The sequence below is a fragment of the Staurois parvus genome, unplaced genomic scaffold (assembly GCF_062004578.1).
Source record: "Staurois parvus isolate SC_StPar_1 unplaced genomic scaffold, SC_StPar_1.0 ptg003060l, whole genome shotgun sequence".
Taxonomy (NCBI): Eukaryota; Metazoa; Chordata; class Amphibia; order Anura; family Ranidae; genus Staurois; species Staurois parvus.
Genome location: NW_028320856.1, coordinates 16,425 through 31,733, shown reverse-complemented (window position 1 = coordinate 31,733; position 15,309 = coordinate 16,425). Strand labels below are relative to the sequence as shown.

General features: G+C 56.6%; 1 protein-coding gene across 1 annotated transcript in view; it reads right to left on the bottom strand.

Moving 5' to 3' along the window:
* Positions 1-15,309, bottom strand: part of LOC149428653 (phosphatidylinositol 4-phosphate 3-kinase C2 domain-containing subunit alpha-like) — a 51,677-nt gene that overhangs the window by 21,704 nt on the left and 14,664 nt on the right. Inside the window, exons 8-13 of the mRNA XM_089667153.1 lie at positions 12,661-12,828; positions 11,801-11,912; positions 10,356-10,498; positions 4,809-4,997; positions 4,317-4,413; positions 2,176-2,270 (exon numbers count right to left, since the gene is read on the bottom strand). Of these exons, the coding sequence (XP_089523279.1) occupies positions 2,176-2,270; positions 4,317-4,413; positions 4,809-4,997; positions 10,356-10,498; positions 11,801-11,912; positions 12,661-12,828 (804 nt within the window). The remainder of the gene's footprint in view (positions 1-2,175; positions 2,271-4,316; positions 4,414-4,808; positions 4,998-10,355; positions 10,499-11,800; positions 11,913-12,660; positions 12,829-15,309) is intronic.

Sequence of the window (15,309 nt, the reverse complement as noted above, 5' to 3'; positions counted from 1 at the left end):
GGGGGTGGAGGACACTGAATGGAGATCAGTGGAGGGATTGGCAGAAGGGGGTGGAGGACACTGAATGGAGGCTAGTGGAGGGATTGGCAGAGGGGGGTGGAGGACACTGAATGGAGGCTAGTGGAGGGATTGGCAGAGGGGGGTGGCAGATACAGAATGGTCAGTAGGGTGGAGGAGTCTGGCAGCAGTATTCATGGTGGAATGCACATATTTATGGTGTACATTTGGTACATTGTGTTCAGTTTTTGTGTCGGATTGGTTTAGTGTACAGGGACTCATGTATTTGTCATGAAATGCTGCTCACCTACCCTGACTTGGTTACCTCCATCTCTGGGGTGAGGAGCTCCCAGGACAGAAGTTCAGGACACTTCTGGTGAAGTCCAAATCTATTTACAAGAGAATCCAACGCGTTTCGGGGAAATGTTCTCCCTTCCTCAGGGCTGTCAGATCGAATGCCTTGCCTGTCCTCAACACTCACCCCGAAGCTGGATATCTGGGGTACGTTTTCCCTGGAGACCGTCATTAAACGGCACATGGTGACCTCAGTAACTGAGGCAACTCCGAATAACTGGCCAGCCTACTCCCCGAGTGAGTCTTCCAAGACGGAGCACCACTGGCCAGCTTCCAGCCTACTCCCCGAGTGAGTCTTCCAAGGCCGAGCACCACTGGCCAGCTTCCAGCCTACTCCCCGAGTGAGTCTTCCAAGGCCGAGCACCACTGGCCAGCTTCCAGCCTACTCCCTGAGTGAGACTTCCAAGGCCGAGCACCACTGGCCAGCTTCCAGCCTACTCCCCGAGTGAGTCTTCCAAGGCCGAGCACGCACCACCACTGGCCAGCTTCCAGCCTACTCCCCGAGTGAGTCTTCCAAGGCCGAGCACGCACCACCACTGGCCAGCTTCCAGCCTACTCCCCGAGTGAGTCTTCAAAGGCCGAGCACCACTGGCCAGCTTCCAGCCTACTCCCCGAGTGAGTCTTCCAAGACTGAGCACCACTGGCCAGCTTCCAGCCTACTCCCCGAGTGAGTCTTCCAAGGCCGAGCACGCACCACCACTGGCCAGCTTCCAGCCTACTCCCCGAGTGAGTCTTCCAAGGCCGAGCACGCACCACCACTGGCCAGCTTCCAGCCTACTCCCCGAGTGAGTCTTCCAAGGCCGAGCACGCACCACCACTGGCCAGCTTCCAGCCTACTCCCCGAGTGAGTCTTCCAAGACGGAGCACCACTGGCCAGCTTCCAGCCTACTCCCCGAGTGAGTCTTCTAAGACAGAGCACCACTGGCCAGCTTCCAGCCTACTCCCCGAGTGAGTCTGCCAAGGCCGAGCACGCACCACCACTGGCCAGCTTCCAGCCTGCTCCCCGAGTGAGTCTTCCAAGGCTGAGCACGCACCACCACTGGCCAGCTTCCAGCCTACGCCCCGAGTGAGTCTTCCAAGGCGGAGCACCACTGGCCAGCTTCCAGCCTACTCCCTGAGTGAGTCTTCCAAGGCCGAGCACCACTGGCCAGCTTCCAGCCTACTCCCTGAGTGAGTCTTCCAAGGCCGAGCACCACTGGCCAGCTTCCAGCCTACTCCCCGAGTGAGTCTGCCAAGGCCGAGCACGCACCACCACTGGCCAGCTTCCAGCCTACTCTCTGAGTGAGTCTTCCAAGGCTGAGCACCACTGGCCAGCTTCCAGCCTACTCCCCGAGTGAGTCTTCCAAGGCTGAGCACCACTGGCCAGCTTCCAGCCTACTCCCCGAGTGAGTCTTCCAAGGCTGAGCACGCACCACCACTGGCCAGCTTCCAGTCTACTCCCCGAGTGAGTCTTCCAAGGCCGAGCACGCACCACCACTGGCCAGCTTCCAGCCTACTCCCCGAGTGAGTCTTCCAAGGCCGAGCACGCACCACCACTGGCCAGCTTGCAGCCCACACAAGTCCACGTCTCCTAAGTTATGCCCTGAAAATCTGTTATTCCACAAGCAAACATCTGAAGGGTTAATGTTTCTACCAACCCCCCTCCCCCACCCCGGTCCCTCAAGAGGCACTTCTCCCGCTCTCTGACCCGTCACACGGTTTATTTTTAGGCGGCTAAGGATGGAACATTCTCTGTGCCGGGAGATGAAATGGTTATGAATTGCTCTAATCTATAAATAATATAATAGACTTCGTTCAGCGGAGGCCACAGACAGGAACACTTACCAGTACAAATAGTGTGCCACCCGGACGTTCCCCAAAGAGCGCGACAGCAGGAAGCGCACCAGCGCGTTGTCCAGGTAAATCTCGTGTTTTAAGGCCTACAGACAGAAGAGGACAATATAGAACCCGGGAAAGCTGGAAATGTTAAAGTCGTCCTACTAGAAGGGCCTGTACACAACAAACGAGGTGCGGGAAAAGTGTATTCCATGAACGTTTCCCACACCGCACATGGGTGCCATTGATTGTGAATGGCACCCCAAACACATCTTGCAAACATGGCCATCAAACTGCACGGTACCACAGTGCCATACGGACTGGTGCGGTGCAATCTGAGAAAGTACTGCTGGCACTACCTATTGTGGGGATCTATGTGTTTGGAAGGCCAATCAAATAAATGTGGGGGACCATAGGGGAACCCACATATTCCAGTGTGAGGAGACCTCAATATTCATAGATTCACCCATTCCTCCAGGGGACATCGTTACATTGTTCCATAGTTACATAGTTAGTCTGGCTGAAAAAAAGGACAAAAAACTCCATCCAATTCAACCAAAAAAAAAGAAAAAAAGTTATAATCCTACATTCACAGTTGATCCAGAGGAAGGCAAAAAAACCCAGCAAAGCACGATCCAATCTCCTCCTGCAGGGGAAAACATTCCTTCCTGATTGGCAGCGGGAAGGGGGAGGAGAGCGAGATTGGCAGCGGGAAGGGGGAGGAGAGCGAGATTGGCAGCGGGAAGGGGGAGGAGAGCGAGATTGGCAGCGGGAAGGGGGAGGAGAGCAAATTTGGCAGCGGGAAGGGGGAGGAGAGCGAATTTGGCAGCGGGAAGGGGGAGGAGAGCGAATTTGGCAGCGGGAAGTGGGAGGAGAGCGAGACTGGCAGCGGGAAGGGGGAGGAGAGCGAGACTGGCAGCGGGAAGGGGGAGGAGAGCGAGATTGGCAGCGGGAAGGGGGAGGAGAGCGAGATTGGCAGCGGGAAGGGGGAGGAGAGCGAATTTGGCAGCGGGAAGGGGGAGGAGAGTGAGATTGGCAGCGGGAAGTGGGAGGAGAGCGAGACTGGCAGCGGGAAGTGGGAGGAGAGCGAGATTGGCAGCGGGAAGGGGGAGGAGAGCGAAATTGGCAGCGGGAAGGGGGAGGAGAGCGAATTTGGCAGCGGGAAGTGGGAGGAGAGCGAGACTGGCAGCGGGAAGGGGGAGGAGAGTGAATTTGGCAGCGGGAAGTGGGAGGAGAGCGAGACTGGCAGCGGGAAGTGGGAGGAGAGCGAGACTGGCAGCGGGAAGTGGGAGGAGAGCGAGACTGGCAGCGGGAAGTGGGAGGAGAGCGAGACTGGCAGCGGGAAGTGGGAGGAGAGCGAGACTGGCAGCGGGAAGTGGGAGGAGAGCGAGACTGGCAGCGGGAAGTGGGAGGAGAGCGAGACTGGCAGCGGGAAGTGGGAGGAGAGCGAGACTGGCAGCGGGAAGTGGGAGGAAAGCGAGACTGGCAGCGGGAAGTGGGAGGAGAGCGAGATTGGCAGCGGGAAGTGGGAGGAGAGCGAGATTGGCAGCGGGAAGGGGGAGGAGAGCGAGACTGGCAGCGGGAAGGGGGAGGAGAGCGAGATTGGCAGCGGGAAGGGGGAGGAGAGCGAGATTGGCAGCGGGAAGGGGGAGGAGAGCGAGATTGGCAGCGGGAAGGGGGAGGAGAGCGAATTTGGCAGCGGGAAGGGGGAGGAGAGTGAGATTGGCAGCGGGAAGTGGGAGGAGAGCGAGACTGGCAGCGGGAAGTGGGAGGAGAGCGAGATTGGCAGCGGGAAGGGGGAGGAGAGCGAAATTGGCAGCGGGAAGTGGGAGGAGAGCAAGATTGGCAGCGGGAAGGGGGAGGAGAGCGAAATTGGTAGCACGAATGAGAATGAAGGCGGGAAAGGATGGGATGTGAATGGTTGACCTCAGCAAAGCAATCAGTAGCCACTGGGCTGTGCTGGAGCATCTCCATAGAACGCCCACAAATTGGGCTGCATACAGGGGTGCAACTCAAAGCCAAAAATAAGAGACCTAAAGAAATTGTTCATTCCTGCTGATCCTTCCTAACTCTCCACCTTCCCATAGCAGTTATTGTAGGCTCCTCCCTGGGTGTATATATATATATATATATTCGGTATATTATCCCACCTGCACAAACTGTGGCAACAGATCTACCAACTCATCGTCACTCATGGCGTCCTGAACCCATTTCACCGCTGCGGAGCGCACTTCCTGATCTGTGAACCTAGAACCAGCAAACAGTACAGATAAAGCCGGGTGTCAAAGAACCGCATGACTACGGCTGTACATAGGGGGCGGCACACAGGGGGGCGGCACAGAGACACAGGGGGCGGCACACACGGGGGGGGCGGCACACACGGGGGGGGCGGCACACACGGGGGGGGGCGGCACACACGGGGGGCGGCGGCACACACGGGGGGCGGCACACACAGGAGGGCGGCACACACAGGGGGGCGGCACACACAGGGGGCGGCACACACAGGGGGCGGCACACGGGGGGGCGGCACACAGGGGGGCGGCACTGTCCATATCGGGAGACAAGACTGCCCACAGACACAACATCCAGTACAGAAGGGGGCGCCGTACTGCGCAGCAGCCCGTGTTGCAGATTTGACTCACCTGGAGTCTAGCAGTTCCAGCGCACAGACTGGGGTGAGGGGCGGCCAGGAGTGCAGCAGGGCATAGATATCGGCCAGATACGACACGTCCCATTTGGGGGCGCTGGCCAGGATCTTGGGAAGGCTGTTCCGGTTCTGGTAACAATAGTGACGTTTCTCCCACAGAAAGGATTTATCTTCCTTCGATAATCTGCAATACAATCACATCATGAGGCCAAGCTGGCCAGAAGATTCCTGGAGGAGCAGCTCAGAGGATGCAGCATGTAGGCAGTATAGAGGTTTATTCCTGACACTGCAGACCATACAAGACCATCAATGAACCCCATGGTCCTCAACAGGGACCCGCCTGGGATCTGCCCCTCCCCTCCCCCTCTAGGGTTGTATGAAGATGTAAAACAATTTAATCATCTAATAAAAGTGTTACTGAAGCTCTACAGTTAGGGCCGACCTGTGCTCCCGGTGCCACTACAGAGAGTATGGGGGTACGGTGCTCCCGGTGCCACTACAGAGAGTATGGGGGTACGGTGCTCCCGGTGCCACTACAGAGAGTATGGGGGTACGGTGCTCCCGGTGCCACTACAGAGAGTATGGGGGTACGGTGCTCCCGGTGCCACTACAGAGAGTATGGGGGTACGGTGCTCCCGGTGCCACTACAGAGAGTATGGGGGTACGGTGCTCCCGGTGCCACTACAGAGAGTATGGGGGTACGGTGCTCCCGGTGCCACTACAGAGAGTATGGGGGTACGGTGCTCCCGGTGCCACTACAGAGAGTATGGGGGTACGGTGCTCCCGGTGCCACTACAGAGAGTATGGGGGTACGGTGCTCCCGGTGCCACTACAGAGAGTATGGGGGTACGGTGCTCCCGGTGCCACTACAGAGGTGAGGATGGGGGTACGGTGCTCCCGGTGCCACTACAGAGGTGAGTATGGGGGTACGGTGCTCCCGGTGCCACTACAGAGGTGAGTATGGGGGTACGGTGCTCCCGGTGCCACTACAGAGGTGAGTATGGGGGTACGGTGCTCCCGGTGCCACTACAGAGGTGAGTATGGGGGTACGGTGCTCCCGGTGCCACTACAGAGGTGAGTATGGGGGTACGGTGCTCCCGGTGCCACTACAGAGGTGAGTATGGGGGTACGGTGCTCCCGGTGCCACTACAGAGGTGAGTATGGGGGTACGGTGCTCCCGGTGCCACTACAGAGGTGAGGATGGGGTTACGGTGCTCCCGGTGCCACTACAGAGGTGAGGATGGGGGTACGGTGCTCCCGGTGCCACTACAGAGGTGAGTATGGGGGTACGGTGCTCCCGGTGCCACTACAGAGGTGAGGATGGGGGTACGGTGCTCCCGGTGCCACTACAGAGGTGAGGATGGGGGTACGGTGCTCCCGGTGCCACTACAGAGGTGAGGATGGGGGTACGGTGCTCCCGGTGCCACTACAGAGGTGAGGATGGGGGTACGGTGCTCCCGGTGCCACTACAGAGGTGAGTATGGGGGTACGGTGCTCCCGGTGCCACTACAGAGGTGAGTATGGGGGTACGGTGCTCCAGGTGCCACTACAGAGGTGAGGATGGGGGTACGGTGCTCCCGGTGCCACTACAGAGGTGAGTATGGGGGTACGGTGCTCCCGGTGCCACTACAGAGGTGAGTATGAGGGTACGGTGCTCCCGGTGCCACTACAGAGGTGAGTATGAGGGTACGGTGCTCCCGGTGCCACTACAGAGGTGAGTATGGGGGTACGGTGCTCCCGGTGCCACTACAGAGGTGAGTATGGGGGTACGGTGCTCCCGGTGCCACTACAGAGGTGAGTATGAGGGTACGGTGCTCCCGGTGCCACTACAGAGGTGAGTATGGGGGTACGGTGCTCCCGGTGCCACTACAGAGGTGAGTATGGGGGTACGGTGCTCCCGGTGCCACTACAGAGGTGAGTATGGGGGTACGGTGCTCCCGGTGCCACTACAGAGGTGAGTATGGGGGTACGGTGCTCCCGGTGCCACTACAGAGGTGAGTATGAGGGTACGGTGCTCCCGGTGCCACTACAGAGGTGAGTATGGGGGTACGGTGCTCCCGGTGCCACTACAGAGGTGAGGATGAGGGTACGGTGCTCCCGGTGCCACTACAGAGGTGAGGATGAGGGTACGGTGCTCCCGGTGCCACTACAGAGGTGAGGATGGGGGTACGGTGCTCCCGGTGCCACTACAGAGGTGAGGATGGGGGTACGGTGCTCCCGGTGACACTACAGAGGTGAGTATGGGGGTACGGTGCTCCCGGTGCCACTACAGAGGTGAGGATGGGGGTACGGTGCTCCCGGTGCCACTACAGAGGTGAGGATGGGGGTACGGTGCTCCCGGTGCCACTACAGAGGTGAGGATGGGGGTACGGTGCTCCTGGTGCCACTACAGAGGTGAGTATGGGGGTACGGTGCTCCCGGTGCCACTACAGAGGTGAGTATGGGGGTACGGTGCTCCCGGTGCCACTACAGAGGTGAGTATGGGGGTACGGTGCTCCCGGTGCCACTACAGAGGTGAGTATGGGGGTACGGTGCTCCCGGTGCCACTACAGAGGTGAGTATGGGGGTACGGTGCTCCCGGTGCCACTACAGAGGTGAGTATGGGGGTACGGTGCTCCCGGTGCCACTACAGAGGTGAGTATGGGGGTACGGTGCTCCCGGTGCCACTACAGAGGTGAGTATGGGGGTACGGTGCTCCCGGTGCCACTACAGAGGTGAGGATGGGGGTACGGTGCTCCCGGTGCCACTACAGAGGTGAGTATGGGGGTACGGTGCTCCCGGTGCCACTACAGAGAGTATGGGGGTACGGTGCTCCCGGTGCCACTACAGAGAGTATGAGGGTACGGTGCTCCCGGTGCCACTACAGAGGTGAGTATGAGGGTACGGTGCTCCTGGTGCCACTACAGAGGTGAGTATGGGGGTACGGTGCTCCCGGTGCCACTACAGAGGTGAGTATGGGGGTACGGTGCTCCCGGTGCCACTACAGAGGTGAGTATGAGGGTACGGTGCTCCTGGTGCCACTACAGAGGTGAGTATGGGGGTACGGTGCTCCCGGTGCCACTACAGAGGTGAGTATGGGGGTACGGTGCTCCCGGTGCCACTACAGAGGTGAGTATGAGGGTACGGTGCTCCTGGTGCCACTACAGAGGTGAGGATGGGGGTACGGTGCTCCTGGGATCGGGGACTTTGTAGTGTGGACACTGACCAACCTTGGACAAAAGGCTCCTCAGCTGAAATCGGGGTTCCCAAAAATGCTGCAAGTATCGAAAAATGTCTGCTGACCCAGAAATCCATGGAGCTCCCAACTGTGTCCGTATAATCTCCAGAACCCCTCCCCGCCACCCCATAACCCCCACTCTCCCACCACCCCCACGCCACCCCATAACCCCCCCTCCCTCAACCACCCCCCATAACCCCCACTCCCCCGCCACCCCATAACCCCCCCTTCCCTCAATCACCACCCCATAACCCCCACTCCCCCGCCACCCCATAATCCCACATTCCCTCAACCACCACCCCATAACCCCCCCTTCCCCCAACCACCACCCCATAACCCCCCCTTCCCCCACCACCCCCACTTCCCCGCCACCCTATACCCCCCCTACCACCCACCACCACCCCATAACCCCCACTCCCCCGCCACCCCATAACCCCCACTTCCCACACCACCCCATAAACCCACTCCCTGACACCCCATAAACCCCTCTTCCACCCCACCACATAACTCCCCCCCCCTTCCCTGGCACCCCATAACCCCTGCACTCCTCTGCCACCCTATAACCCCACCACCACCCCATAACCCCACAGCCCACCACCCCATAACCCCCCCCCCCTCTTCCGTGCCACCCCAAAACCCCACTCCCCGGCTCCCCATAACCCCTCCACTCCTCTGCCATACACTGACCATATAGGAACCAGTAAGGAGGAGCCGTACGCAATGACGTCACGCCCCGGACCTCCACGTTGATTCCTATGGTCAGTGTATATTACTTTGTTCACTTATACCTGAAATAAACTACTTCTGGAAATACCACACTATGGACGGCCCTCTTTTTGGCTCTTTATGAGCCGACACCAATACAGAGCCCATCCTGGAGGACGGCTGAGGGGCTGCAGACAACCCAGGGGAAGGGGATCTCTGACCAGACTGTTTTATATCCTTAAGGGGACCTCCGGGTGACAACTATAACATACAAATGTGTATTATCATTACGCATCTGGTGAGTGCGTAATCTTAACATATCCTCCTAGATTGTCAGCTCCCAGGATCAGCCCCTCCCTCTTAGATTGTAAGCTCCCAGGATCAGCCCCTCCCTCTTAGACTGTAAGCTCCCAGGATCAGCCCCTCCCTCTTAGACTGTAAGCTCCCAGGATCAGCCCCTCCCTCTTAGACTGTAAGCTCCCAGGATCAGCCCCTCCCTCTTAGATTGTAAGCTCCCAGGATCAGGCCCCTCCCTCTTAGATTGTAAGCTCCCAGGATCAGCCCCTCCCTCAGATTGTAAGCTCCCGGGATCAGGCCCCTCCCTCAGATTGTAAGCTCCCGGGGTCAGGCCCCTCCCTCAGATTGTAAGCTCCCGGGATCAGGCCCCTCCCTCTTAGATTGTAAGCTCCCGGGATCAGGCCCCTCCCTCTTAGATTGTAAGCTCCCGGGATCAGGCCCCTCCCTCTTAGATTGTAAGCTCCCGGGATCAGGCCCTCCCTCTTAGATTGTAAGCTCCCAGGATCAGCCCCTCCCTCTTAGATTGTAAGCTCCCAGGATCAGGCCCCTCCCTCTTAGATTGTAAGCTCCCAGGATCAGGCCCTCCCTCTTAGATTGTAAGCTCCCAGGATCAGCCCCTCCCTCTTAGATTGTAAGCTCCCGGGATCAGGCCCCTCCCTCTTAGATTGTAAGCTCCCAGGATCAGGCCCTCCTATCCCTCTTGTATTGTTGCTGTATTGTCTCCCTGTATATTGTAAGGCGCTGAGGACACTGTTGGCGCCATAAATCCTGTATAACAATAATATTCAGGACACATCACCTGGATAATCGTTTATATACGGAGCACTTACCTGGGACCATTTTGGATGGATCTTCAGGAGTGGCACCTGATGGACATTCCCAGGATTTATTGGAATTCGATGATTTGCACCATCATGCGCTCACTATTGCCGCCATATTAGCACTTTATTGTGGACAATTTATTAGCACAATATTTGCACTCTGTCCCTTTACCACGTTATCATGTGATCTGTGCGTTCGATTTCTATTATATCGATTCATTGAGATTTTATCGCTGCGCCTATATTTATTAAGATTATAAACCCCGCCTACTGCATTGGGGCATCAAGGCCCCTTTAAAGTGCTGGCTCCTCCCAGAATAAAAGGGGTTAAAGACAAACACAAGGAGATGCAGAGATGTAGAACATTTGTTGCCCCGACACACATGGAATCTTCGCAGGTTGGGAGATGCAGCCACACACACAATCACAGTACATCAGATCTCCGTGTTCAGATCTGGCAGCTTCCATCGGAAGTAACGTGTCACCCGTCCCCGGCACCTACCCAGACAGGACCTCTTTGGAGAGGAGAGTCAGCAGTCTGTTCTTGGCCTCCTTGTCCAGTGTATCGATGGTCTGCGGCACTCCGCTGCTGGTCGCCTCTGGAGCCTTGTACACGATATCGAATGGCGGAGACGGGAAATCCACCTGGAGGAGGACATCATCGAGTCATCACTCTGCACGGCCTCATTCAGCAACATCACATTCATCAATGGTGGACACGGGGAGGGACCATCAACCTGGTGACAGGGCCACTGTATATATATCACACCTCCCAGCCCTCCAACCAGGTGCCACCAATCACAGCACAGAGGAGGAGGAGCCAGGAAGGCAGGGACTAGTCTCCCTGGGGCAGGAGGTCTGCAATCGAGATGACTAAAGTCCTTCAAATGTTCAGAACTACCGCTTTAGACTGGTCAGTTCCGGATTTATTTCAGGTACTTCTACTTTCAGCTGCTGCAGAGAAGAGCCACACAGGGGATCGGTTCCAGTAATTGCCACACATCAACCTCCCTGTGCACCATATGTTTACCCCAGCTGCCCTGGCCCCCCCGTGTGCCCCACCCCCACAGTGCTACCCTCCTTCCCACTGACTACAGGCACTAGGATCCTTCAGGATGCAGAGTGGGGGAAGGTTCCAGTATATATGTCACCTTTACCAGCCCCTTCCTTTCCTGAATCAACACAATGAGCGATCAATATCGATCACTCACTGTGTTCATTCATAACTGAAGTATAGTAAACTGTTTTGTTTTGGTGGGGGGGCCCTGTCAGGTTGACTGTATGGGGCCCCGTGGTTTCTAACAGCAGCCCTGTCTGTATGTAAGGCGCTCTTACCTGGATGACACCAACCTCCTCCTGATTTCACAGTTATGCCGTTCACCCTTCCCTTGTATGACCATAGTGGGATGTGCAGGTCAGAGCCCCCCCAGAGAACACACATGTACCGCACACACTCACCTGTATGACCATAGTGGGATGTGCAGGTCAGAGCCCCCCCAGAGAACACACATGTACCGCACACACTCACCTGTATGACCATAGTGGGATGTGCAGGTCAGAGCCCCCCAGAGAACACACATGTACCGCACACACTCACCTGTATGACCATAGTGGGATGTGCAGGTCAGAGCCCCCCCAGAGAACACACATGTACCGCACACACTCACCTGTATGACCATAGTGGGATGTGCAGGTCAGAGCCCCCCCAGAGAACACACATGTACCGCACACACTCACCTGTATGACCATAGTGGGATGTGCAGGTCAGAGCCCCCCCAGTGAACACACATGTACCGCACACACTCACCTGTATGACCATAGTGGGATGTGCAGGTCAGAGCCCCCCCAGTGAACACACATGTACCGCACACACTCACCTGAATGACCATAGTGGGATGTGCAGGTCAGAGCCCCCCCAGAGAACACACATGTACCGCACACACTCACCTGTATGACCAGCTTCTGCATTGGCATCGTCCTCCTGCCCATGGTCCCCGGCCCCGCACCGGACAGGAAGGACGTCCACAGGTTTAGAAGTTTGGTTCCATATGTCAGCGTTCTGGAAGACAGAGAGAGATCAGAACATTGGGGACCAGAAACACTCCCATCATGCAACACAACTCACACGTCTGTGTACAGAGGTGAGGGCCAATCACATTACATCCTGGTAAACAGCAGTTGGTGTCCCCAAGAACTTCTGACCACATAAAGTGAACCTGCCAGAGGTCACTCTGTGCACCAGACTGCGGGGAATGAAGGTCCTGAGAATCAGGTGATGGTGCCTAGTCCTCTTCTCCAGGCTGGGTGATCCTTATGGACACAGAGAGAAGCACTGACTACCCTGTGCACCACATTGCAGTGAAAGTCCTGAGAATCAGGTGATGGTGCTGAGTCCTCCAGTTCTGGATGGTCCTTATGGACACAGAGGGAAGCACTGACTACCCTGTGCACCAGACTGCGGGGAATGAAGGTCCTGAGAATCAGGTGATGGTGCCTAGTCCTCTTCTCCAGGCTGGGTGATCCTTATGGACACAGAGGGAAGCACTGACTACCCTGTACACCAGACTGCGGGGAATGAAGGTCCTGAAAACATCATATTGTCAAAAAAAAAAGTAGGCAAGTACAGCAGCCAGAGCTGGGGGCCCTTTCAGACCCCTGGTCCACCCAATGCTGCCATGGCTTGGTTTCAGCAATGAGGACTGTCTGGTGCAGTGATTGCACATGGCTGCCATTGGCAGGAAGACGCCATTCTCCTTACCGTACAGTATAACCCTCCCGCACAATACACGGTGTACCCGATCACCTACCTCCGGAAGCTGAAGAGCGGTAAGGACACCTGTCCCAGCAACTCCGGTCCCTTCCTCTGCTTATTGGAGTCCGGGGATCCCCCGCTGTTCGGATTCAGGATCCCGTAGAGGCGGAGCTGCAGGATGGACTCCAATGGCAGCTGAGCGATCTGTATGGGAAAAATGATCCTGCAAAACAGACCAGAAACGGGACTTTGTCATGGCAACCGACCGATTCCCTCTACCGAGGACTTTATCAGATGTCAGAGAAAGGCAGACAAACACTCTAAGAGGATGAGATTTTATATATATATATACAGTGGGTAGAAAGTCTTCACCCCCCCCCCCCCCCCCCCCCGGGTAACATGTCCGGTTTCTGTGATGTAAAAGTAATGAGACAAACATAAATCATTTCAGAACTTTTTCCACCTTTAATGTGACCGATAAACGGAACAACTCGGCTGAACAACAAACTGAAATCTTTTAGGGGGGAGTGAACCTTAAAAACTACCGTATTTGCCGGCGTATAAGACGACGTTTTGACCCTTGAAAATCTTCTCAAAAGTCGGGGGTCGTCTTATACGCCGGTACACATGTTAGGGGGGCTGCGGCATTAAGTACAGGGGTTTGCAGGGGCTGATGTCTCTTACCTGGATCCAGTCCCACGACGATCCGGTCCAGGAAGCGCGGCGTCTCCTTCAGTTCGGCCACTGGATGTTCGTGCGGCTGCTCGGCTCCGCCTCCTCACCGGTGATTGGCCGCCAGAACTGTAGCTCAGGAAAGGCACACAGGCGGCCAATCACCGGCGAGGGGGCGGAGCCGAGCGGCCCCGCGAAAATTGAGTGCCGGAGCAGCAGGTAAGTGTTCTGTGTAGAGGTGCTGCTGCAACCACATATGCTGGCTGCAGCAGCACCATACGAGAACAGGGTCAGCAAGTCTCAGTGGGAGGAATAGTGCCCCATCATTGGTGTCACTGATACCAATGATGGGGCACTATTCCTCACACTGACACCAACGATGGGGCCCTATTCCTCCCACTGACACCAATGATGGGGCACTATTCCCCCCCCCACTGACACCAATGATGGGGCACTATTCCTCCCACTGACACCAATGATGGGGCACTATTCCTCCCACTGACACCAATGATGGGGCACTATTCCTCCCACTGATACCAACGATGGGGCACTATTCCTCCCCCCACTGACACCAATGATGGGGCGCTATTCCACCCCTCACTGACACCAATGATGGGGCACTATTCCACCCCTCACTGACACCAATGATGGGGCACTATTCCACCCCTCACTGACACCAATGATGGGGCACTATTCCACCCCTCACTGACACCAATGATGGGGCACCATTCCTCCCACTGACACCAATGATGGGGCACTATTCCTCCCACTGACACCAATGATGGGGCACTATTCCACCCCTCACTGACACCAATGATGGGGCACTATTCCACCCCTCACTGACACCAATGATGGGGCACTATTCCACCCCTCACTGACACCAATGATGGGGCACTATTCCACCCCTCACTGACACCAATGATGGGGCACTATTCCACCCCTCACTGACACCAATGATGGGGCACCATTCCTCCCACTGACACCAATGATGGGGCACTATTCCTCCCACTGACACCAATGATGGGGCACTATTCCACCCCTCACTGACACCAATGATGGGACACCATTCCTCCCACTGACACCAATGATGGGGCACTATTCCTGCCACTGATACCAATGATGGGGCACTATTCCTCCCACTGACACCAATGATGGGGCACTATTCCTCCTACTGACACCAATAATGGGGCACCATTCCTGCCACTGATACCAATTATGAGGCACTATTCCTCCCACTGACACCAATGATGGGGCACTATTCCTCCCACTGATACCAATGATGGGGCACTATTCCTCCCACTGATACCAACGATGGGGCACTATTCCTCCCACTGACACCAACGATGGGGCACTATTCCTCCCACTGATACCAACGATGGGGCACTATTCCTCCCACTGACACCAACGATGGGGCACTATTCCTCCCACTGACACCAACGATGGGGCACTATTCCTCCCACTGACACCAACGATGGGGCACTATTCCTCCCACTGACACCAACGATGGGGCACTATTCCTCCTCCCACTGACACCAACGATGGGGCACTATTCCTCCCCCCACTGACACCAATGATGGGGCACTATTCCTCCCACTGATACCAATTATGAGGCACTATTCCTCCCACTGACACCAATGATGGGGCACTATTCCTCCCACTGACACCAATGATGGGGCACTATTCCTCCCACTGACACCAACGATGGGGCACTATTCCTCCCACTGATACCAATGATGGGGCACTATTCCTCCCACTGACACCAACGATGGGGCACTATTCCTCCCACTGATACCAACGATGGGGCACTATTCCTCCCACTGACACCAATGATGGGGCACTATTCCTCCCACTGACACCAATGATGGGGCACTATTCCTCCCACTGACACCAACGATGGGGCACTATTCCTCCCACTGACACCAATGATGGGGCACTATTCCTCCCACTGACACCAACGATGGGGCACTATTCCTCCCACTGACACCAACGATGGGGCACTATTCCTCCTCCCACTGACACCAACGATGGGGCA